This window comes from Myotis yumanensis, unplaced genomic scaffold (assembly GCF_028538775.1).
Source record: "Myotis yumanensis isolate MYYU_CA2020_CCGP unplaced genomic scaffold, mMyoYum1.0.hap1 SCAF_2, whole genome shotgun sequence".
NCBI classification, from domain to species: domain Eukaryota; kingdom Metazoa; phylum Chordata; class Mammalia; order Chiroptera; family Vespertilionidae; genus Myotis; species Myotis yumanensis.
In genome coordinates this window covers 195,632,777-195,658,996 of record NW_027223753.1, presented here as the reverse complement: position 1 = coordinate 195,658,996, position 26,220 = coordinate 195,632,777, and the positions used below count along the sequence as shown (strand labels likewise).

The 26,220-nt window shown below is 42.1% G+C and overlaps 1 protein-coding gene across 6 annotated transcripts in view; it reads right to left on the bottom strand.

Annotated features, from left to right (window-relative positions):
* Positions 1-26,220, bottom strand: part of VEPH1 (ventricular zone expressed PH domain containing 1) — a 196,746-nt gene that overhangs the window by 112,834 nt on the left and 57,692 nt on the right. For all 6 annotated transcript variants that reach the window (XM_070406919.1, XM_070406924.1, XM_070406921.1 and 3 more), the window contains exon 6: positions 19,928-20,137. In XM_070406919.1, the coding sequence (XP_070263020.1) occupies positions 19,928-20,137 (210 nt within the window). The remainder of the gene's footprint in view (positions 1-19,927; positions 20,138-26,220) is intronic.

Here is a 26,220-nt window from a genome sequence, read left to right as displayed (position 1 = left end):
GCATTATGCTAAAGAAATAAGCCAGTTGGAGAAAGATAAATATCACATAATCTCAGTCATTTGTGGAATATAATGAACAGCATAAACTGATGAACTAAAATAGATCCAGAGACATAGAAGCATTGAACAGACCATCCAATCTCAGAGGGAAAGGCAGGGGGGTGGGGACGGGGGGAATGAGAGATCAGCCAAAAGACTTGTATGCATGCATATAAGCATAACCCATGGACACAGACAGTAGGGGGTGAGGGAATGTGTTGGGGGGTGGGAATGATCGGGGGGAGGTCAATCGGGGAAAAAGGAGACATATATAATACTTTAAACAATAAAGAATTAAATAAAAAATGTATTTCTATATTTCTCCCAATAATACTATGAGGTATGTCCTGTGATCAATGCCATTTCACAAGGGGGAAACTGAGGCACAGATAGAAAACCAACTTGCTCAAGGTCACATTGCCCTCTCTGTCTCTATAGCTGTGTCCTCATTGGCTATATACCCCAGCCCCTCCTGTCAAAAATTCTAAACTCACCCATGCTCATATTTTTCCACTCCTTTTTTCTTGTTCATTATTAGTTATGTGGTCCTTTCATTTGATTGTTTTTGATTTAGTAATATAAGCATTATAAACTAGAGGCCCAGTGCTCAAAATTCATGCACGGGTGTGGTCCCTAGGCCTGGATGGTGATCGAAGCATGAATGTCTGGTGTGGAAGGGCATGTCCCAGCTGATCTCTTGGGCCCTGGGCAGCATCTGGGCCCTTGGGCCCCCGTGTGCCCCCCTCCACCTGAGTCATGGCGCCAGAGTTCCCATGTGGAGATGCAGTGAGCTCGGCTGGACGCCGTGGGCCGGGGCACAGCGTGGGCCTCTGGGCAGCTCAGCAGCACCACATGGAAGCCAGGCGGGCAGTGCACTCTCTCCTGGTCGGCCTCACAGACCGGCTTCCGCTCGAACCCATGGGGAGCCCAACCAGCCCGTGCGGTGGCTGCATCCAGGATCACCTGGAAGAGGCTGTGCAAGTACGGGGCGGGCTCCTCAAGGGCGCCCGGCACCTGAGCACCCGCTGCCAGCGCTGTGTCACCGACGCCCACCATGTCCTTCACTGCCCCTGGTGGTCAGTGCACATCATAGTGAGCAGTCGAACTCCAGGTCGAATGACCACCCAAGGGGACAATTTGCATATTAGGCTTTTATTATATAGGATACACTGTGAATACAAAATAGACCAGCAGTTCTCAAAGTCTTTGATTGCAGGACCCCTTTACTCTCTATAGAAGACCCTCAAAAAGTTTTTGTTTATCTGGACTATACCTATTGATATTTATCATATATGATGCTAATACTGAGAAATTTAAAAAGTGTTTTTGGAGACATTTTCAGTTGGTTCAGCTGGGGAAAGGGAGAGGCCAGAGATACTGCTAAACATCCCTCCCTCAACCAAGGCTGAGAAACCCTAAGATAAGTCAAACTGGCTTTTTTTCTCTTTCCTGCAAGTACGTGATGGTGAAGAATGCAGCCATGAGTACAGTTTGGTGCCAAGGCCTTGATTGTGCTAAGGCACCAGCAACTTTACTTACCGTTGCTTTTGTCCTTTCAGTGCAAATGTTAACACAGTGGAAAAGGTCAGTGATGTATGGGTATTATCGTGAAAATAGAACCCCTAATGGCACCTCAGGAATTCATGGGCCACACTGAAAACTGATGAATTAAAATCAAGGGTCAGCAAACCTTTTCTGTAAAGGACCAGACAGTGAATATTTTTGGCTTGGTGGGCTATAGGGTCTTTGCTGTGGGAAAACAGCTCCAGACAATAAGTCAATAAATACCAATAGGTGTGGCTGGATTTGGCCCACGGGCATTCATTTACTGACCCTTGAACTAGATTATATGCTTGCAACATTGCCTTGGCCACTGCATTCATTTTTATCAGTTTATTTGTTTTTAAAATACTGCTACTCTTATATCATAAAGCTCCTTTATTATTCTTTGTCAGGATTACAGAATGTAATTCAGAATGTGGCCAGACATGGAAGCGTGGGTGCCCGGTTATGACAACAATAATCTCCCTTTATTAAGCATCCACTGTGTGCCAGGTACTAGGCCTGTGCTTTCTCACTTAATCCCCACAACAACCGAGCAAAATGAGTATCAGGATGGGTACTGATGTCAAAGGGCCAATCACCTGACCAAGGTCACACAGGTGATGGAGTCACAGTGACAGAGCAAGATTGAATCAAGATCAGCCTGATTTCTGATGGTTTCCACTTGGCCTGGGCTGAAAAGACCGTTTACTGCTGCTCTGTGTGCTGCAACCTTCCTCTCTCTGGCACCCACAGGAGCATCACCAATTGATTATAGTGCTTTTTCTCGGGTGAACTTTCCCAAGACCCGTCTTCAACACTATTCTCCTTGTGAGGATATTTTAATGGCTGCACATCTCCCCTCCCCATTCCCATATAATGTGATTGAATTGGATGTGGTCCAGGCATGGGAATTTTTTAAACCTCCCAGATCATTTTAATTTTCAGTTCCAAATCTCTAAAATTTTGAGAATTTTCTGATTTAGGAACTGTAGATTTGGTCCTAAAATCCACACTTTGTTCTCTTCTATTCTTTACCAATTTGCAAACCAGTAATAGAAAATAATATATTTAGCTGCTGCATAAAATTATTTTACCCAGCATCTGTTATTCTTGCTTTAGTATTATTTTTGCTTTTATGTTTTATTTTATTGTATTTGGGGGGCACTGCTATTTATTAATTTTTAAAGTTTGTCTTTATTATTGAAAGTATTACAGATGTCCCATCTCCCCCACTTCACTCCCGTCTCCTGCTTTTTTATTTTATAATGACAAAATCATTATATTTCTTCACAACACAGCTCTCTGAGAGACACTTGTGAGGGCCATTAGAAATGGATATCGAATGAGTTTGCCCTCAGTGTCTTCTCAATGAAGCTTTGCCAGGGAAATGCAGGCCTGTTTAGGAGCCCTCAGAAGCCTGAGGGGGGCCAGTGCTGCTTAGCTGCTTGGGGGTGTATTTATTCCATGAGTCTCTTTCTTTTTTTTCTTTTATATATATGTATATTTGATTGATATCAGAGAGGAAGGGAGAGGGAGAGAGAGAGATAGAAACATCACTGATGAGAGAGAATCATTGATCAGCTGCCTCCTGCACGCCCCCTACTGGGGATCAAGCGTATAACCTGGGCATGTGCCCTTGACTGGAATGAAACCTGGGACCTTTTAGTCCGCAGGCTGATGCTCTATCCACTGAGCCAAACCGGTGAGGGCATGAGTCACTTTCGTAATGGTGGTGTGGTTACTAGTTCCAGAGCAAAAGTTGATGGGTTTGTGTGGCTCTCCCCCCCACCCCACCCTAAGTCTTCAGCTTGAGAAACTCGAGTAGGAAAATCAATTCTTATCAATTTGTACTGGAATTTCCCCAGTTTTACCATTGAAAATCCCTTATCTTGGGAAACCCCTCAGTCAAAGACAAAGTGGGACAGTTGGTCACCCTACTCTAGAGTCTAGGAGTAGGTCAGAAATTATTTTACCTTAGATGATTCTGCTCAGTAGACTCCATCGCTGGTGAATATGATGATATATCATTCTGTGTGTGTGTGTGTGTGTGTGTGTGTGTGTGTGTACACACAGTCAATTATCATTGTTCATGGCAGCTATGCTCTAAAAAGTCACTTCAAACACTGAATTAGTGATACTGAAAACATTGCTTCTAAGGGAAATAGGTTCTTGCAAGCCTCTGGTCACACATTTTCAGTGATACAAAGCCTTGTTTTATATGTGAGTCTATTTAAAGACATCTTAATTAATATATGTTCTTAAGTCATTAAAATTGAAATCAAGCCAACAGCACTATGACTCATGCATGCATGAAGCTTGTGTATCACACCAATTTTCTCTGTAAGGCACATCACAGCCTTCTTGCACTTAAGAACACCAGAGAGCACTTTAACACTATACTTGTGAAGCATTTTAAACAGTGAAGTAACCAACAAAAAGCACAGAAAAGAGAAAAACGTGGCACTAAATAGGCCCCCCAAAGAACAGACACTTGTTTATAAGAAGAGAGCTGAAACAAGAAGGCCAAGCATTGACTTGTTGGACCTCAGCTGGGAACCTCTGTGTCTGGTGACTCAAATTTTTCACTGCTCTGTGAATGGCCCCAGAAGTGCCTCAAGCATTGATTTGGGGTCACAAACACATTTTAGTGAGTAGGTGAATTTGCAAATACAAAATCTGTGAAGTGGATAGAAAGAAAGATAGATGATACATAGATCAATCTATTGATCTCAAATCTTTGTGGATCTCCTAGAAAAGAGAAATTTCTGCTTTTATCTTGGTTGGTCAGAGTTGAAAGACATTCCAAACTGGAAAGTCATATCCACAGAGTTGAAAGATATTCTAAACTGTTAAGACATGGCTTTCCATTATGCCATTACTATCATGTTGAGAATGCAAGTTCAGCTTTTCCAAGGTCAGATGGAGTGTGGTTTGAGTTTAGGTCTTCAGCACATCTTCCAGTTGGTCTTTCCTTCTAACTTTCCACCATGAGCAGATTCTCTTGTTGCCTTTCAACTGAAGTTTCCCTTCTTTAGCAAGTTACTAAACAGGTGCTCCTTGGTATTTGAGGGGGATTGGTTCCAAGACCCCCTGCTGATACCACTTTAAAACATCTCTAGATTACCTAATACAATAGGAATGCTATGTAAAAAGTGTTGATACTGTATTGTTTGTGGAATAATGACAAGAAAAAAAAGTCTATACATGTTCAGTACAGATGCAACCATCGCAGACCTAACTAAATAGTACACGTCAACAACAACGAAACACTTTTAAAATATATATATTTTTGATTCTTGGTTAGTTGAAGCCACAGATGCTGAACCTGCAGATACAAGGGGCTGACTGTACATCCAAATGCATGTGAGCTCTGTTTTTCATCCACATATTAATTCTCCTCATTATACATTATTTTGTATGCATGACCCAACTCGCGTGTGCAGATTGAAGAATGGCCACAGCCATTTGCTTTTTGCAAATCAATTGTTCATAGCAGATAATGAAAAATGTGAGTAACATAAAATATTTTGAAATCTGTTTTTATCTTTCTTTGTTCTCCACATGAGAGAGAGAGAGAGAGAGAGAGAGAGAGAGAGAGAGGTTAGAATAATGCCACTCTTTTAAAAAAGGGATGCATTTGGTTTGGGACACTGAGTTGGGGAATGAGAACTGTAATTACGAGAAAGCCAAAGAGAAACTTATCTGCAAATCCTTTTAAAATAGATCCTGATATGTTTGTTAAACATTTATGAAGAGGTGTTGCTATTGGACATGTTGAAATCTGCTTCTTTTTGGAGCTACTTGTAACTAGGTATTTGTTACCATTTTTAAAGGAACACCCCTAGAGTCTTATGTAACAATCCTCACAACTCAGTTCCCATTAGGAACAGATGCCTTCCGATAGGGCAGACCTTCGGCTACTGGAGCCCTTCCTCCCCTGCTCTTCCTTGAACACTCCTACCGTTTCTCAACCGATTCAAATGTCACCTCTTCTGTGAAACCCTTCCTGGCTCTCCCAGGGAAGGTTGGTTGCTCCTGTCTCTGTGCTCCTCAGACAGACCTCTGACGTATCTTCATGACAGCGCTGACATCTTTGTCTGCAACTTATGCGTGAATTTGTCTCACTCTCCCTGGTGTGCCCCTCAAAGGTGGGGCATGTCATGTTCATCTTCATACCTTCAATGCTTAATGTGTTGCTTGGCATCATGTTCATTGTTGAAAATCACTATTGGCAAGTAAAAGACTGGTGAGGCAAGTAAGACTATTGGCAGTTCAAATTGTCAATAAACATGGAAGATGTTCTTTGGCTAAATATTCACAAAGAAAAATCCTACCCTTAGAGAACAGAAATGTGACAATACCCTAGAAACCCTCACAGCTGAGCCTCTTGTCTGAGCAGGTCCGTGGGCTATAGCGTGGTAGTCACAGGGGGGCTCCGAACCTTCATAACTTTGAATCCTGGCACCTTGACAGGCCAGTGATGGCCTTTGGACAAGTTACTTATCTCCATGGCTCAGTTTAAAAAACAGATTAATAGTAGCACCTGCCTCATTGAGTGGCTGTGAGGATTCAGTAAGTTAGAAACAAAGCATTTTAGAACAATGCCTGGCACATGGGAATGCTAAATAAATGTTAGCTACTTTTACTTGCATGTCAAATACTAAATGCCAATGAAGACATATTTGAATTATCACAAAAACTAAAAACAGGCTGTCTCAGAAGCAATCCATCCCCTTAATTTTTCCAGTTAACAAATTTTGTGAATTGATAAAGGCTGGGGAGCTATAGAAATGTCCAAAAATCTCAAACCAGCTCAATTTAAGCAAACATGGACCAGTTATTTTGGAAACCTGCCAAAAAGTTTACCTAGACTTGAAATACACTCCTTTTACTGTGAAAGCCTGTTTCCTTTTTTTAAAAAAATGGAACATTACAAATTCAAAACGCTATATAACAAGACTTTCTTAGTGACCCTGAGCCCAATTTTAACTTATTATCTTTAGATAGCTAGATCTTTTTCTCGTTGCAATTATTTCCCAATCTTCTTCAATATTTTCTAGTGTCTGAAGTAAAAATATTTAACTATTATAATATTTTTAATTATATAAAATGCTATTGGATTAGGCAAGGCAGTAATGACCAAGCTATCCAGTAATCTATAAATTCTACAATAATTATACAATTAAGAAATTTCATTCTCTAAGAATTATGCTACCCAGACAAGGATATGCACTTCTACTCTTAAAATATTAGTATAAAAACATATGCAAAATACTTGTACAGTAAGTAGTCATCAAATGTTGTTAGCTTGTCATATTCAAAAGCTAAGATTTAATAATTCTTTAACAGAACATTAAGAGAGCAAGCTCCCTGAGATCTCTTTTTTGTGGAATCAAGTCTGGATTAAATAAACAAAAACACATTGTTAAAGTCTCTCTTAGGCAGATAAACCTCTAGTTTTGAGCTGGTTTTAAAAATAACAGCCCCAAAAGTCACATTCCTCAATTCATTCTTTTATCCTCTGATCATGCCTCAATTTTTTAATTGAACATATTTTTCTTCCCATTGATAAAAAAAATGCTATTAGAATTTAAACATATTTACATATTCTGAATGATTATTTAATCAGTGTAAATGGAATAAGTTCCCATTCTTTCCTTATTATTTTACTCAGTTTTGTGATTTCAGGAACTACTAGATTCTGTGGGCACATGGGAGAGTAATAAATCATGCCTAGTAGAACAATACTGTCTAGGCAAAACAATTTTTTAAAATAAGTCCCAGTAATAAAAGTCAAAAAACAGCTGATGAAAACAGATGTATCCTTTGTTTTGAATGAGCTCAAATTTTGTAACATGGCAAAAATTAAGGCTCTGTTGGACTCGGTTCAATTCCATGCCTTTGGCACAGAATGCTAAAGTAAACCCCACCCTTGTAAAAAAAAACACACACAGGTATAATTTTCGAATTTATAAAGCAATAATGGCTTTTATTTAAATATGGAACTTACTACGCCTCCCTCAAAAAGATGTTTGAATGAAATTGACTTAGGTTTTAAAACAGAAATCAGAGAATGTGATTTGCTATTTGAGGCAATAATGTAACCAAATAAATTACGCTTTAAGCATGATTTATATTTTTAAGGGGCAGAAAACTGGACATGGTCTGCTGTCAAATAAAATTTTCCAGTTTAAGATCATCTTCCCTAAAATAGCATTTAGTGCAGCTGCACTTGTGTTTGAAATCTCAACTCTCTCTCCATTTGTGCCGAGAGCTGATTTCCCAAGCCTCTTTTATTTGTATGGACTCCCAAATATTTAACAGACCTTAAAGCTTGTCGAAGTCCATCTAATTTGAACTTTGAACATAGTGTTATTTTGTGGTTTGATAAAATTTTAAAAGTCCTGCAGTTCAGACTTACTCTAAAAAAACTGGGGGCTTGGGAACTTAGCCGCTTAAAGGTAAATCCTTTGTGTGGGCTCAAGGGACCCGGAATGAATTATGCGGAGCCAGAATTTCTTCTTCCTCCACACCATGGCCCCCTCATGTAAATGACCTCTCATTGATTATCCTGAACAATGGTTCCACTATTTCTTTTGCTTCAATTAAGCAAACTTTTGAAAGACCATTGGGGACTTTAGCATTGGAACATTTCTGGAGAACTCAAAGAAGCAGCCCATCTTTAATTACACAATATCTGTTTAGCAAATGTGGGGTAATCACAGAATGAGAGAAAAAAAGTAACCACAGAGCTTGTGGCCCAGTCATGGAAAACGATTTTGAAGAAAGATGCTGATTATGGGTCAAAAAAAGAAAGAAAGGAAATAGGAAGGAAGAAAAAAGAAATAAATAAACAGAAATTGTGTTTGAACCTTTTGCCAGGAAAAAAATGTACTTTGTGCTCATTAACAATGTGGTTAGACTTAACTCAGTCGAACTATACATCAGCTACAATTGAACTTTCCATAATTTACTCATTACATTACATAATTTACTCATTATATAATTAAATACAAGATGCCTATCTTTCTTTGCACCTACTTATTTTCAAAAAGAAATAGCCAGATTTTTTTTTTCATGGTAGTTGAGATGTAACTTCCCAAATATGTTAGACAGAAATATTTGGAAGGGTATTATTTCATTACTTATAAGCGAGAATGAAATGGAAAAATACAGTTTGCAAAATTGTAAACCTTGCCTGAGATTGGCAATTTCTTTAGCTAGGGGAGTTTGATATAGTTTTGTTGTTGTTGTTATTGTTGTTGTTTTTTGGTGGGGGAGTGGGTTGGTACCTTAATCCCCCTCCCCTCTCAATTTCTCCAATGCTCCCTTTCTTTGGTCCCAGATTTTGCCTTGGATTAATGTTTTTTTTTGGTCACAGATCAACTATGTTTTCATTGTGAACTGTCTTAAATGCTTGCTGGAAGTAGGTAGGGCATAAATAAATAGGTAAATAAAAATATACAAATATTTGCAACTAATAGGATGGGGTTTTGAAGGTATGTCTGGCCAGGATGTGCTCAAATGAAGAAGTTTAAAATATACCAGCCTGGAGAAAACAATTAAGATAATTTTCCCTAAAATAGCATTTAGTGCAGCTGCACGTATGTTTGAAATCTCAAATCTCTCTCCATTTGTGCTGATAGCTTATTTTCCAGCCCCTCTTATTTGTATTGACAAATTGCTTCCCACTCATCAGTGAGCTCACTTTTATGTAAATGGTGGGAATGAAGTAGTCAAATGAACTTTTAGGATCTCTAGATAGGGTTGTGTTGAATTCTTAAATGGACTTGTGGTTTGTCTTAATCCTTTCAGGCTGCTATCACAAAATATCACATACTGGGTGGCTTATAAACAATAGGCATTTCTTTCTCACAGCTCTGGAGGTTGGAAATCCAAGATCATCGTGCTGGCAGATCTGGTGCTTGGCTCCACGGAGGGAGGGGGCAAGGGAGCTTTCTTGGGGCTCTGTTATAAGGGCACTAATCCCATTCCTGAGGGCTCCACTCTCATCATCTAATTACCTCCAAAGCACCCACTCCCCTCCTAATACCTTACCTTGGGGTTAGCTTTCAACATATGAATGGGGAGGGGGCACATTCATAACATAGCATGGTTTAATCTTGCCATTTCTCAACGTAATAGCAGAGGTGTCAGGTCATTATATCTACTGTTTCCATGTATCTACCGTACAAGTTCATAAAATCTATGCATCCTGACTTCAAGGTCATTGTCACTTTCTAAGGGAGCCTGTTTCCTCCTTTCCTGCCAATTTAATTTGTACCTACCAGTCATAAGAAGGAGTTGGTAACCAATAGTGCTTTAGGGATGTGGAGTTGTTGTAGAGAAGATGGGCTCTGAGAAGTTTTTTTTTTTTTTGGGGGGGGGGTGGCTGTTTATTGAGAGACAATCTTGCTTTATCCAGTTCACTTACATGGAGGTAATTGCTTTGGTTTGTCATAGCCAAAAATATGCCTGCAGATGTGGGCAGCTGGAAGTAGCAGACTTATACAAAGTGATTTAAATCTGAGGGCTTGGGCGGGGGTTTGTGGGGGGCTAAAGACTGCAGCTGCCATCTTAAAAGAGCAGCAGGATTTGAACTAGAATTAGCAACTACTTCACCCACAGACCCTTCTGTGGCCAATGGCCAGGTGTCCTTTCTGGTCATTCATTCACTTCTCGAGCTCAAGGCTGGAAGGGGCAGTCACTAGGTGGAAACTTCCTGCTTTGCTTGGGGCGCGTACAGGCCTACTTCTCTCACAAATCCTGGTGTGAGAAAGTCAGACTGTGTCCCTCGGAAGACAGGAAGATCAGACGGGTGGGGACCAGGCTGACCACTCTTGGCCTGCACCCTGAGGGACAGCTGGCCGGCAGAGGCTCCTAGGCGCCACTGCGGTGTCATGGGACTCGCCAAGCTGCCTGCTCATGGAGGACCTGGGATCCCTTTGCAGATTTGGTCAGTTGGTCTCAATTACAGTTGATAAATCATAAGACACTGTCGAGAATTATTGCAAGATGCAACTTCTGTAACCATTTACTATTCTAGGGTTGCAACTATTTGTTGGGAATTTCTGTCCTTTTACCGGACTCTTTTAGTTTCTTAGGAACTGAAGTACATAGTATTCACTTACTTGTCTGCACTATGAACAGAAACAAAATACTGTTCCTAGGTCACATGGGTAGCAGTGATGAATACATGTGGAGAGAGAAGATAGAAGACAGGAGCTGCCTGGTAATCAATGAGGAGTTTTCATTTTCTGGCCCAGTCTACAAACCAGGGTGCCTTCTATAGGGACTTGGTCCTAAAGAGGATTTGACGATTAAATTGGAATCATCTGTTTGTACATCTCCCTCATCCCCATTCACTGTGAGTCCCTCTGGGGCAGGACCCTGTCTTTCTCCTCTGTGTCCCCATCACCAGCGCTGGGTCCTGCATGCATCTAGAAAGAATCAGCAGCTTAACCCCGTGGCATTGAGGAAAAGAGGATATGAAATACCAGCAGTTATTTGAAAGCATATTTTATACTAAAATTTTTTCCTTTTTCTTTATACTGTGCAAGAGGCTTATTACTAGTATTATGTACAGTTAGCATGTAACCTTCTTATGATATGAAAAAACAATAAAGCTATTTTTATTTTGGGATTTAAAAAATTGTCTCTAGTTGATGACAATTCTACAGCACCAAGCAATAGCTGCCTGGCACCAACCAAGGCTTGAGAACATAAATCCCCAAAATTATTGAGCCTACCAAAGTGTTAACTAACTTTTACCATCCTTGGGGGAAATTGTGGTTTTAAGTCACAGGTCCTTCCTCTTATAGAATGCGCCCCAAATCCTTTCGTCTTGATTTTTGCAAGTGAAGGGCACAGATCCTCTATCAGGCTCCTATTTTGCAGGATGTTTTCCCACAGTCAGGATGAGGAGAGTAATGTGGTTTTCAGTTGCCTTTGTCATTCTTTTCCTTTTCCTCCCAAAAGTGTTTTTGTGCAAGGCCTGCCGGATGTCACAGACACGCGACCTGGGCAAGATGTGTGTCACTTCTTTACTTGAAAAGTGTCCATGACTTTGAGCCCAGAGAGGATGTAATAAACCTGCCCTGGTGCTAGGCCAGCGTCTCCCAGCCAGTTAGCAAAACAAGGCAGAGGGCACAGGATTTGACACCCACCCTGGCGGCGGCTGCACTCAGAGGGCACGCCATCTGATTCTCCACAGGTGCAGACTGCTGGTCTCCAGCTAAGGAAAACAACGGGCCACAGCATCCTTCCACATGCCATGAGTTAATGTGTAAAGAGCATTTTAAAGCATCTCCTCTCTGTTTCCGCCCCATAGGTCTGCTGCCTTGTAGGTCTGGCCTGGGGCAAAAACATGGTTATGGCGAACATGCTACAAACCAGTGTGCCTCCTATTGAAACTTGTCCTAATGAGGATTTGACTCTTAAACTAAAATGGTTTCAATTTGTTTGAGACCTAAGTAGACGGATAGAACACATGAATTCAATTCAGCCTCGCAAAAATTCAAAGCCATTTCTAAAACGTCTCTTTGCCACATTGACCTGTGTGAGGAAAGAGGGCTATAATGACTCCGGTACCCAGACAAGTGGGCCGAGACCACATGCACAGCTGAGAGAGACTAATGAGCGGAGAAAATAATGAGAAAAACAAAAGCCTCTGGAATATAAACATTCTATTTCAGTTCTCCATGGACAAGAAACGTCAGTCTGGCCTACATTCAATTTAAACCTACTTCAGATTTAGTTAATGAGAGTTTGAAAAAAATGGCTGCAAACTTATGTGAGCTGTTTTTATAGGTGGGGAGCTGGGGACCACCTGCCCTTTATGAAAAGCAGGGCACTCCCAGTGCATCTCAAAAAATGGGCCTATTTTAAATTACGAAATTTTTACAAAATGTGGCTTTATTATTGTGTTTGTTACTCTTAGTCCCCATAGGAAAAATGCTCTGCAATATAAATATAAAGCAGATACACATTCCACTCTGAGAAAAAAAAAGATCTACATATACTAGTTATTTCGTAAAAATAGAGAAAGGATATAACCAGCTCTGCTTCACACCTTTAATGATACATGCGGTTACCTATGCTACCTCATTTCTTCTTCTGTCCGGCCTTATTCTGACTTGTCCCGTGCATATCCATCTACTCAGCCTCTTTCCCTGGAGAGGAAGGGAAAAAGCAAGCCATTGACCTGGTTGCTGTCCTCCCTAACTTGTCTGTTAGGCTTACTAGTAAGTTTCAGCCCAAATACATGCAGTGAGAAAGCCTTAGGCAGCACTGAGAAAGGAAGTAACAAAGTGAAGTGCTGACATTTATGGAATGTTTACCAACTTCCAGTCACTGTTTTACATGGTTTAATTCATTAAATCCTCACAACAAGTCTATGAGGTGACTAAGACTGCTATTCCCATTTTACAGATGAGGAAACTGAGTCAAGAGACATGCTGAAACTTGCCCAAGGCCACACAGCTGTTAAGTGGCTGAGTCAGGATTCAAGTCTCACTCTTGAGTCCAGCCTCTTAGTCACCATGTTGCACTGTATGGGAGCCCCCATAGTAAGCAAGACCATTCATGTGATGGATTCTTACACAGACGTAACCTAGGTGGGGATCACTGCTCAGTCTACAGTGACGAGTGTTCCTCCTTGGAGCTGCACTTCCCCCAGTTTGATGTCTGCTGAGGCCTCATCCAAGAAAATCTCTTTCATGATCTAATATCATCTTTCCCTTATGTCACCTTCCAAGGATCCAGAATCTTTTAGAATCATAGATGGACATGCCTCATCACATGCTTTCTGGTTAATGACTCCATGTCTCCTGTCAAACTCATCTCTCAGCTATTAGGTAACAGAGATAAATTGTATAAGCTCTGAAGTATCAACAGTCCTCTTAATATTTTTTCTCCTTTTTCTTAAGTGATAAGTATGTCTCCCAAAAGAAATAAGACTTGATTCAACAAAAGTGGTTGGTGAGAATCCAACCTTCCAATTCTCAATTGACAGTATTCTCAATTATTCACTTATTCTTTTGGCCAAAGGTGAATTCAGATCAGTAAGGTATAATTCCTTTCTTCTGGGAGCTCAGAGACTCATGAAGAAAAAATAGACATGAGCAAGCAAATTACAACATGGCAAAGCTGGTATGACATTTGAGGTATAACCCAAGTGTGGTGGGAGCAAGGCGGTGACTAGATGCCTGAGGGAATTGGGAAGAACTTACACAAGAGGCGACTTTTGATCTGGGTTGAAAAGTTAAGTTGTAGACGGAGGTGGAGACTATCCCGGCAGAAAGATAGGCTTTGAGGATCAGGACATTTCAGAGCAACGTGTGCTCAGGGAGGGATGTTAAATGCTAGTAGACAGAATATAGGGGGATGGAGTAACCTGGACAGGTAAAAGCTAAAGCTAGAAAGGAAGATTGGGGCAAAGCAAGGAGTTTATCTAGTATCCATCCTATAGGCAGTGGATTGTACAAAGAAGTGAAATCACAGTTGTATTTTTAGGGAGAAAACTGGTAATTCTACAAAAGATGCATTAGAGTGGGGAGGAGCACATTCCTCTCTCATTAGCCCTCTAGAGCTAGGCAAGTTTTCATTATATTTTTGCTGCTGTTGCTGGTGTTATTATTATTCGTTAAAATGTATCAAGCACTTACTATGTGCCTGGCACTGAGCTAAGGGCTTTATATGAATCACCTGGATGATGTCTGGGGATGGCCCCTAAGGTGCTACTAAGAAGTCATTTCTGCTGTTATGTGAGAGGTCTCCATGGCAATCTTCTCATTTGAGAAAGACAAAGGGACCTGTGTTATTTTGACATCTTGAGGACATAGCTAATAAAATAACATTTCTTATTTATACATTTGTTCAACTGAGCATTCTGCAGAAATGGGGTGACTGTTGGCATGGGGAAGAACCAGCTGTGCTCTTTATGAGACAGCACCAAGGAAGGTTGCACTTCAGGGGCAACAACTCTTCAGTTGTCCCAGAAGAAATTTTCTCTGCCCTTTGGTCCTTCCGGTTTCACTCTCCATCCAACAGTTATGCATTGGATGTCAGCATGTATCTGAAAATGCCCTGTGAGTCACTGTATAGCGTCCTACAGTGACACAATAATTTCATGGCTATTAAACATATTTTCATGTAAATTTGGGTAAAAAAATCCGTGAGGTAATTTGGGAGATAGAGAAAATAAGGATCTGTAGGGTTAATTTTTGTTTTATGCAATTTCCCTCTGCTGGGTGCAATGCAGACGGAAAAATGATGATGCAGCAACAAGCTGTTGAAACAGTTTGCCCACTCAGATGGGCCCTGATTTGAATTACACACCCATCTGGTTCCCCATAGCTGGCCCTAGAGTTCTTACACCTGCCTTCGCACAAGCACAGAAGGTGAAGCATAAGTCAATTAATAACTTGTGTGATTGCCTCTGAGCTGATTCTACCCCTGAGACCATCTCTGGCCTGCAAACTCCCAGGAGACTCCCTTCTTCCCCTTACAGATCAAACAATGTAGTTCGCCAGAAGCCAGGAAACAAGGACGATGGAACAGTAGGAGCCAATTAGTCTCAGATTGTGCATTTCAAAAGTCGGAGCAAGATACTCAACATTTGATGAGCTTTCCTTCATTTCTAAAATCTCTTCAATCTTAGCAACAAAGTCATGTAATACTTGGAACCCCTAAATGCATCTGAAATTTTCACTTTGGTGTCAAAGAGAAACTTTTCAAATTAAGTCAATTTTTAGATTAGTCCAGGATCAGATGAAGAGAGGATCCTAGGGCCTTAGTTCACTAGGGTCCTACTGAGGCAAGAAAGCTGGCATAGGGAACAAAGGCCTCAGGCTCCACCTCTCCCTTCCCCTTCTAAGTTAGAACACTGTGGATATCATGTGTGGCCAGAACCCTGTCTCCCTCCCACCTCTCCTCCATTGCCACTCTCCCAATTTCTGGGATAAGAAACCATTAAGACAAACAAAATTAGTCTCAGCCAGAGCTGGCAACCATGCTGACATACATGGCAGTGTTAAAGCCTCTCAGCCCTCCAGATCCTCATGCTATCATCCGAAGAGGAACTGAGATGAGCTGCACTGACAACCTCCCCTCCCTCCCCCACCCCCAGCCTCAGAGACCAGGAACCACCCCCATTCCCTCCCCTTAACCATAGTTGATAAAAACCTCCACCCAGACCCCCTCAGTGTGACTTGCTGTCTGAGTTTGCCCACACTTCCTTCTTAAGTGCAAATTGTCACTAATAAATCTGTTTTGCTAAACCTCTCTGTCTCACTCTTGAATTTTTTTTTTTTTTTTACAGAGAGGAAAAGAGAGTTAGAAACATCGATGAGAGAGAAACATCAATCAGCCGCCTCCTGCACACCTCCTACTGGGGATGTGCCCACAACCAACATACACGCCCTTGAGCAGAATCGAACCTGGGACCTTTCAGTCCGCAGGACGACGCTCTATCCACTGAGCCAAACCGGTTACAACTCACTCTTGAATTCTTTCCTGCATGGTAACAAGAACCTAGACACAACCACTGGGTTGAGGCCTCCCTTGGCCTCCCCAGGAGCATCACTATGATTGTCTTACCATTAACACTTTAAACTTTTCCATATCTCATGTATTCTCTTACCCCTTTATCTTACCATAGACCAAGCTCTCTAAACAGAGAGTGGTGAGCTCTTTCAGGATAAAGTTCTTGCTGCTCCCTCTTTATTGCAGTTTCCTTCTCCAAAGATGTCCAGGACCCCACACTCAACTTCTACCCTCACGCCCACCTGGCATTGTACTTCAGCAATTTCCTATTCTTTTTGGAAAGAGGCTAGGTAGAAATACACATACATATATATCTTGCCTGTTGGTTTTGGTCTTATAGGAATATGGCTCCACAAGATTTTTAGAGAGTTGAATAGGTTCACTAAAATTAAACAGTTAATGGCTGCTTAGACTACTATACTTATTCTTGGAACATCCGAACTTTAGCATTCTTTAAAGTTAAAAGAAGGACTTTCTAAAGGTGATATTTAGGTATTAGAAAGCAATAACAAGGGCATTATTCCTGAGTAAAGGAGTCTTGCTGACAATTACAGGTAATCTTGTCAGGCTGATGTTAAATGGAATGGAATAAAGGAATCAAAGAAGATCAGAGCCAGAGGGAGGTAAACCAGTATAAAACATTACTTTTAAGAAAAGAGACCCAGAGAAATAAAATGACTCGACAATCAGCAACATACACATTTGTTGTCCTCCATCATTCTTTCTGCCCTGTTCTCTCAATTAGCTGGGCACGTGGCCTCCTGAATCCAGACTATATGTCCCAGCCTCCCTTGCAGCTAGAGATGGTCAGGGCCAGCTTAGTTTTGTTTAGTCGATGGGATATAAACAATAGGTTGTGTTTGACTGTCTGGAAAAGTCTTTCTCCCCTTTCCCCTTTCTGCTGGCTGAAATACTGACTTGATAGGTAAAGATGATTAGTGATCTTGGACCATGAGATGGAAACCATGTGCTCAAGGATGATACAGCAACAAAGCAGAAAAACCCTGGGTTCCTGCCACAGGAAGTTCCAGACTGACTGCATTCGAGACGTGTATGTGCAAGGGAAGTAGATGTGTATCTTTGTTTAGGCTACTGTTGTCTTGAATTTTTGTGTTACTCTCAGCCTCACCTAGTCTACACTGTGATAGTTTCCAGTAGTTTGGAAATCTTCTAACTGATTAGCATGGCTTGATGGAAGCAGGGCCGGATGGGTGATGGACAAGGCCTGATTCTAAGTTTAAAAGAGAAAAATGTTTTAAATACTTTATGTCAAAGGATCTAAAATACTGATTCACAAACAACTGCATCAGAAGTACCCTGGTAGAGGGTCCCCTAAACCCAGAGTCCTGGGTCGTTTTCCTGGAGATTTTGATTTAATGGCTATTCTATAGGGCCCAAGAACTCGTATTATGTAAAAAAAAATGTTTCCCATGTAATCCTTACACACAGAATCATTTGGAATTATTTGCTCTACAATCGTTCTCTACTGGAAAGCTGAATCAGAACCACCAGAAAATAAATATTTTCTCTCTCAAACATGAGAATGAGAGATTGGTAGTGGGGGACAGAAGGAGAGAGAGAGAGAGAGAGAGAGACAGAGAGAGAGAGAGAGAGAGAGAGAGAAGAATATTTTGATATTCTGAATTCTGAAATAAGTGATTTTTAAAAAAATATATTTTATTGATTTTTTTTACAGAGAGGAAGGGAGAGGGATAGAGAGTTAGAAGCATCAATGAGAAACATGGATCGGCTGCCTCCTGCACACCCCGTACTAGAGATGTGCCCGAAACCAAGGTACATGCCCTTGACTGGAATTGAACCTGGGACCCTTCAGTCTGCAGGCCAATGCTCTATCCACTGAGCCAAACCGGTTAGGGCTGAAATAAGTGACTCTTAAAGTTATTTGGATCCCTTCTTCCTGCTCCCACCTGGTGTCACACAATATCACCTAATAAACCATTCTCAGGTTTGCCTTAGGTCAGAAAAAAACTACAGTGACATAATTGGTATGTGGCTAGTGGTTTGTTTCTTAAAAATGTATATAGATCACTTTTTCTGTGAGAAGTTTAGTCATTTCCAATGTGTATTACTACACTTGAATGAATCATGAATATATTTGTGACAAAAAGAACACCATCAAAGCACAGGAAGAGTACACTTTCTAAAGATTCCAGGGCCTTCTACATCATAGGCTGCATTTTTCAGTCCATGAAAAAAATCTGCAAGATCAGCAGATCCAATCAAATAGCTGTCAGCTGAAGTTGGCCTTAAAGCACTTGGGCACTTAAGCCAGTTCTGGCAGCAAAGGTGACGACGGCACGGGGAAGTGTTACCAGAAGACAGATTGTGGCAGGCGTGAGACATTCCCAACAGTAATGGACAGAAAGGGATTAGACTAAGCAGCGTGTCCCTACCAAAATAATCCTTTTACAAGATCCACCCTTACGTTGACATGTGCCGGCTGCTTGGGAGCTCAGCTCTCCCACCTTCTCTGGGAAACTAGAGGGCAGAGCCCTGCACTAGGAGGACGCCTAGCATTCACCAGGCTCTCTACAAATCTCAGCAGAACCGAAGATCCATTTAGACACAACATTTGAAAAAAATATCAAAAAAAATACCAAAGATCTAATTCCAATTGAGTCACCAGCCAGCTCGGTCTGGGTAAGTTACCTAGCTTTTTCAGTTTTTAACTTTCTCCTGTGTAGAATCAAGGGGTTGCATTGATGAGTTATAACAATCTCTTTTATCTTACAGGAAACTATTATATATCAATGGGTAAAAGTTTCCCTCTATCAATTATATATTTGCTTTTATTTTAAAAGATAAAGATCCTAAATCCTAATATAACATCATCAGATATACATGTATGCGTGTGTATACATGCATGCACACACCCTTCAGAACTTGAACTTCTGGAAATTCTGTCTTAGTCGCCTAATCCCCATGACCTCTGATGGCATCCTGTGGTCCCTGCTAAAAGATTCCATCATGCAAATATTTAGGCTAGGACTTTTAACATCCACAAATGTTTATTTCACTCTCCTAAGTAACCTCATCCAGAGGGCGCAAAGCATACTGCACCCAGGCCCTTATTGACAGGATAGCCATGGACTTTCATTAATAACTAGAGGCCTGGTGCACAAAATTGGTGCATGGTTGAGGTCCTTAGGCCTGGCTGGCAGTCAGGGCCAATTGGGACCTTCCAGCTGTGGGCTAGGGCCTTCCTTCTGGCTGCCAGCCAGGGCCTGCTGGACGAGGGAAGGGACCAGGGGAGGTTGGCTGGCCATGGAAGGTTGGCTGTGGGAGCGCACTGACCACTAGGAGGAAGCTCCTGCGATGAGCGTCTGCCCCCTGGTGGTCAGTGCACGTCATAGCAACCAGTCGTTCTAGTCGTCCTGGTGTTCCAGTCACTTAGGCTTTTATATATATAGATAAGGAGTCTCTGACTCTGCTTACTGGGTTAAGCAGAACTGTGACCACAAATGAGATGAAACTCCTTTATTGGATTTGTTATTATAAGGTGGTCTTGAATCTGTCATACTACTTTCTCCATTTTAACCCTTCCCTTCCTCAGGTGTCACTCCAGCAATGAAATCCTCATTTCCTGAACCTTCCACGTAGCCCTGCTATGTAATGTGGCCTTGACACAGAGGCCACTGTCAATGCAAAAGTTTCAAAAAGAAATGGGAACTCTCAGAAGTACCAGGAAAAAATGTGTAGGCCATAGAGCTTCAATGGACTGAGTGCCAATGGAATTTAAGGAAATGGAGAGAGAGAGAGAAAAAAAAGCCAAACTTACTTCATCCACATGCCCAACAGCTCCATAAATTCTGGCCATCTGTCCAATGAGGTAGGGGAATCTCTCACCAATCTCTCTCAGCATCGGAAGGAAACTGTTCAGAGCCACTGGTTCATAGCCTGCAATCTCTATGAGGATGTTTAGGATGACATCACTATGGGTTGAGTCCTTCAAATGTCCGATTAAGAAAGGAATACACTTCTGAACCACCTACAAAAAAGAAAGGAGAAGAGGGAACAAAGAGAAACAAGGAGGACAATTAATTAAATCAGATTCAATCTAATATATTTTATTTTGTATTAAATCTGAACTCAGCACATTCTGAGATTATTACCCTTGGAACTAAAGCAAATCTCCCAAGTCTGGAATTTTAAATTTACAATAAAATTACAGAGACTTCAGTTTCTTTTTCTTTTAACCTGTGCTGTGCTATTAAAGAGTAAAGTTTATAAGCGCTTAGATGCTGCTGTTCATAAATCAAGTTTTGATGTGTTATGTCCTCATCAGAAGTGTTATATTTTCCTTCAAACCACCATGAGAGCTATAATTTAAAAGACAAAGTATGTAAGAGATCCTTGATGACTTTAATCAAAGCCTTCAAATTGGAGAAATATAACTTGGAAACATTTAAATATGTTTTCACTGATTTTTAGAAAGAGAGGAAGAGAGTGGGAGAGATAGCAACATGGATGAGAGAGAACATTGATTAGCTGTCTCTTGCACAGCCCCTACTGGAGACTAAGCTGGCAACCCGGGCATGTGCTCTGACAGGGAAACAAACCAGTGACCTCTTGGTGCATGTGTCAATGTTCAACCACTGAGCCACACCGGCTGGTCTGGTTTGGAAACATTTAACAATAAAAATAAGAAAGCAGAAGAGATGTCCCATGTTTTCTTCAGTTTTCCATTTTGATTAAAAAATATAATATGATAAAAATTATGAAAATAAAATAATTTCTACTATATTCCCAATTGCCTAATATTTCTTTCTGTATTTTAATTCCTTTATGAATATAAAGATACAATACTTCATATTAAGGAAAAATGTGACTTTTTGTGTGGAATAAATTCACTATGTTAATACACAGACATGTTGCATACTGACATTTTAACAAATTATTTTGTCTGCTAAAATAAGATAATTAGAAAGGACAACCTGTGGAAAACAACAATAAAAGTCAAAACCATTTGTTCAGCCATCCTTCTACATACTTATTTCTTTTGTTTGTTGTTGGTTTGCCTTTTTGGTTTGTTACCTTTTTTGTAAAATAGACTTGAAATGTAGCTTCTGGGATTTAAAACCGAATCCGATGCACAACTCAATCTGCTGAACCACAATCCGCCCCCTGCCTCAAACCCGCTTTTCCCACCTCTTAGCCACAAGTGCCTCTTTTCTCCTTAAGTGACACCTTTATCTGCTTGGAAACTCAAGCCAGAAATCTGAGACTCATTCTTGACGACTGACTTTTTCCCTTATCAGCAGCCTCAATTATCCAGTCCTATTGATTCCATCTCCCAAGTATCCCACAGATCTGTCCACTCCTCTCATTTCCATTCATCTATCCACTCACTCATGCTGGAAACCAAGATCAACAGTAATTAATATAAATGTGAGGAGTCTGGCAGAAAGCTAGCTGGTACTCCTTTTGATATTCACAGGGTGAATATTTACATTTTATTACTTGCTGCTGACTCAATGGCCTAAAGCAAACTCCCCCCAAATCTGACAATCTTACTGTTTACTAAACATTACCATTGATATGTCTGTTTGCATTCCTAAAAGGCAATTGTGTATTCTAGTAAATAAAAGCAGCTGGGAACGGAGACTCAAGAGAACTTGACTGCTATGGTCGAGTTTTCCTCTGGTTTCCCCCAGTATCAAAATTAATATTTCGTCTTGTGTGTCATTTGTGCGTCAGCTCTTCCTCCAAGCCTTTGAACCCCGAAAGCCACGCTGGCCGTGGACTTTCACACACTCATTCACATATATTTACTGAGCCCTTCTTATTTGCAAGATGCTGGAGTTACAGTTGCTAATAAGTATAACAGGCCTTCATGGAATAAATCACTACCTAGAAAAGGAGACATTTAGCAAAATAAATAATTGCAACAGAAATGCATATATAAATTTAGTAATACATTCCATGTAGGGAAAATTCCATGCTGTGAGACTGCCCCAGGGTCCTAATTTAGGCTGGGGGTCAGGGAAGTCCTCTTTCAGGAGGGACATTTAAGTTGAGACCACTGATTCAATCACTCTACTTTTGGGTTATCCTAACAGCTTCCTAAGTGTTCTCTCTGCCTTCAGTCTTGTCTGTCCAACCCCTTCCCCACGTGTGGCCACAATGGTGACCCTCCCTGGCTGACAATACCTCACTGATTTGCCATTGCTCTCAGGTTGGCGGCTTAGCTGACCTTTTCTGAACTGACTCCTATCCATCTTTCTAGGCTTATCTTCTCAGCCACCTATTCTACTCTCTCCCCATCCAGATCTCATCATATATCACACACTTCAATCATGTCTTTAAAAATTAAAAAATTTTTTTTTAAGTTTTCTTGACCTGCTAACTTTTCTCTTGCTTCTGGGATTTTACTCATGTGATTCACTTTGCCTGTAATTCTTATTGCCCCAACTTTGCTGGGTTACTCCCAGTCATTCGGAGGCCTCAGATTAGCAGTGAATTCTTAAGAAGCCTTCCTCAGATTTCCTTCTCTCAGTCCAGTGTCGCTGCTAAAGCTCCGATCATACGCTAAATGGGTCTGAGCGGGTCCTTCTCACTCTTTCTTCCCATTGCTGGTCTAGATGTCTGTTCTGCAGACTGGATTGAAAAGTCTACAAGGTCAAGTATCATTTCTATTTTGTACATCACGGTACACTCAGTGCCTAGCATAGAGCCTGGCCAGGAGGGTGAGTTGGAGGAGCACATCAAAGAAAGGCAAGTCTAAATGATTGCAAAGGTTAACATTCGGATAATCACATACTCCCATATACTTGAATACAGTGGTGCCTTGACTTACGAGTGTCCCGACTAACGAGTTTTTCGAGATACAAGCTGTCTCTCGGCCGATTTTTTGCTTTGAGCTGCGAGCTAAAATTCGGGTTATGAGCCAGCTTCAGATACCCCACCGCTAGTTGGCGCAGCGAACATCACATTGAACACCACAACATCAGCCCAGCATCACGTGTCTCACTCGTTCACTTTTTGAGTTGACGTACGAGTAATTTGAGTTACAAGCTCCGTCACGGAACGAATCAAACTCGTAAGTCAAGTCCCCACTGTAGTTAGGTGTACACAATGTGTACACGTATATACTGTCATGTGCCATATGCAGCATAAGTAATAGAGACATAAAAGAAGACAGTTTTGAGATAAGTAAAATTGTCCTACCTATAAATTTAAAGTTTACATTCCTATCTAGAACTTTGGAGGAAAGGACTGGGCTAGTTTCTGATAACTGGCACAGAGCAATGAACAGTTCAGTAAATGCTGCCTGTGCGTTGGGAGCGATTGTATGTCCTTCAGGGGAAGCCACGAGGGATCCCTGGCACACATGGCAGAAGTGTCGGCCAGCTGCTCCAGGTCATGGCAGCACACCTAACTCGAGGCTTTTAGGAATGGAAAATGCTTACACACTTCCTGTCCCATTCTATAATGTTCCATTTCCCTGTCCCTGCTCTTCATGTCTTATTCCCGGAACACCCCGTTCTCTGTGACATGTGCTCCCTGTCATGCCAATTTCATTTTAATTCCATCATACCCTCCAAGGCACGCAAGGGTATATAATGTCTGTTCCCCGCGAAGAAAAGTAAAAAAGGGAAAGAAGAAAAGAAAAAATGAAGATTCAAGGCCTAACCAGAATTGAATGCATAAAAGAAGCAAGGAGGAGAGATGCCCAAGCAATGTGAATAAAGTGATACCAATTTTACCAATTAGATAAAAGTTGATTATTTGCTATAGTTCCCTGATAACCCAAAGTTTATTATGGTGGTGATAGAAAGGACAGATATTTCTCAGAGTTTATCATACATGTGATGGGGAAGGGGTGCTTTGGGCTTCAGATGGGTTATTCTTGGATAAGGAAGAATTTTTCCAAATGCAGGGTATTGCTTTAGTCTGGTCTTTTCGGTGCTGCCTCATTGGCCCTGCTTCACGTCTCAGAGAAGCTTGTCTTTACTGAGAGAGAGAGGGGCCACTCAGACAATAGGGATGGCTGGCAGAGGGCAAGCTGGTGTGGCCTTGGTTCAGGCCATAAGCCCCATTCCATGGAGCACTGAGAAAGCTTCCAAACTGGCCTCCCAGCCTGAAGTCTTTCTCCCTTGTGTTCAGCCTCCTCTCTGCCATCAGAGTCACTGTTCTAAAACCCCATCTGATCATGTCAGGACTTCAAAGATTTCCCACAGCCCATGCCCGGAATCCCAGTGCCACAGCATTCCAGGGTCTTCACTGATGGGCAGATCTGCCGACTCTTCCTCCGTGAACCCTCTGACTCAGCAGCATGCCACTGACTACCCACAGTGGCTTGAACACAGAGAACTCGCATACTTGCAAAGTCAATCTCAAATAGCTCTATTTCTGGGAAGCCTTCCCCCCAGGCCATCCTAACACATACAGGACCTGGGGCTAGAGTACAAATGGAGGTCCCCAGGCCACATCCTAATATTCAACAGTTATTAAAAAAAGCAAGTTCTTTCCTTCTACCTGACACATATGCCTTTATAGCAATCTGGGAGGCTTGGCTGGATTTTGCAACTTGTGGCCTTTGTAGAAGGAACAGGGGGAAATGACCCCTAGCCCTCATTCCTTGCCCCTCACTTCCCTCCCTACCCCTGGTTTTGCCCTGCAAGGAGTCTTCTATGCATGTCTGTGGATATTCCAGCCCACAGTCTTTGGGCCTGTGGGGTCACACTTAACATGGCCTGTCCTTGGGAGAACAGCCCCAGCCAACAGGCCTGCACAAGCCCTGGAAGCAGGACGGAGAAATGCAGAGAAGGGATTGTGAGTTACCTGGACAGTGTTTGTAGGTGGGGCAGTGGATGGGAACAGGGTGGGGGCCCAGGTCCAGACCAGAACCCTGTAGAGCAAGTTTCCCAGAGAAGGGTCCTATCCCTGGCTTCTCTGTTTCTTTCTGAGCAGAATTAATCACTGCCTTTTATTTTATTTTTTAATAGAGACCTGATGCACGAAATTTGTGCAAGGGGCTTGGCCCTCGCAGCCCTGGCTTTATCTGGAAGGTTGTCCGGAAGGTTGCCTGGATGGTTGTTCTGCTGTTCGGTCTATTTAGCATATTAGCTCTTTATTATATAGGACTAGAGGCCCGGTGCACAAAAATTTGTACACTCGGGAGGGGGGGGGGGGGCGGTCCTCAGCCCGGCCTTTGCCCTCTCGCAGTCTGGGACCCCTTGGGGGATGACCACCTGCTGGCTTAGGCCCACTCCCCGGGGGTCCTGCTAGGGTGCCTGGCCAGTCTGGGTGAGGGGCTGATGGCTGTTTGCAGGCTGGCCACAGCCCCTTCAGGGTGGGGGTCCCCACTGGGGTGCCTGGCCAGCCTGGGTGAGGGGCTGATGGCTGTTTGCAGGCTGGCCAAGCCCCCCAGCGGGGACCCTCACCCCATGAGGGTGTGGCCATCCTGGGTGAGGGGCTGATGGCTCTTTGCAGGCTGGCCACGGCCCCCAGCCACCCAAGCTCCCAGTGGAGGCTGGCTGGAAGCAGGTATCTGGGAGTTATTTATCTTCTATAATTGAAACTTTGTTGCCTTGAGCAGAGGCCACAGCCAGCCAGGGCAGGCGGGAAGCTTGGCTTCCTCCATCACCAGGGCAACCAAGCCTCCTGCTTGCTCCAGCTCCGTGGCTGCTGGCCGCCATCTTGATTGGGTTAATTTGCATATAGTTGCTCTGATTGGCTGGTAGGTGTGGCTTGGGGGCGTAGTGGAGGTGCAGTCAATTTGCATGTTTCTCTTTTATTAGATTAGATTTTTTGCTTCCACAGCAGTCTGCTGACAATTTTAGTATCTTGTCACTGAACTGAAGTGTAGACGTATCTCATCATCCCAGGCCATGGGCACCTTGTGGGTAGGGCCATCTGGAAACATTGCACCATAACTTAAATGCATAGAATAAAAGGTACAGCTATTGTGTGTGTGTCCACGTGTGTATATGTGTGTGTGTGTGTGTGTGTGTGTGCATGCCCTCTTAACACTATCTTCTTAATGTTCTGCAACTGACATCTATTTTAAATACTGAAAGTGACCTCTGAGTCATGTCAGCTTAGTGATGCTGTGCTTGATGCTGTAGG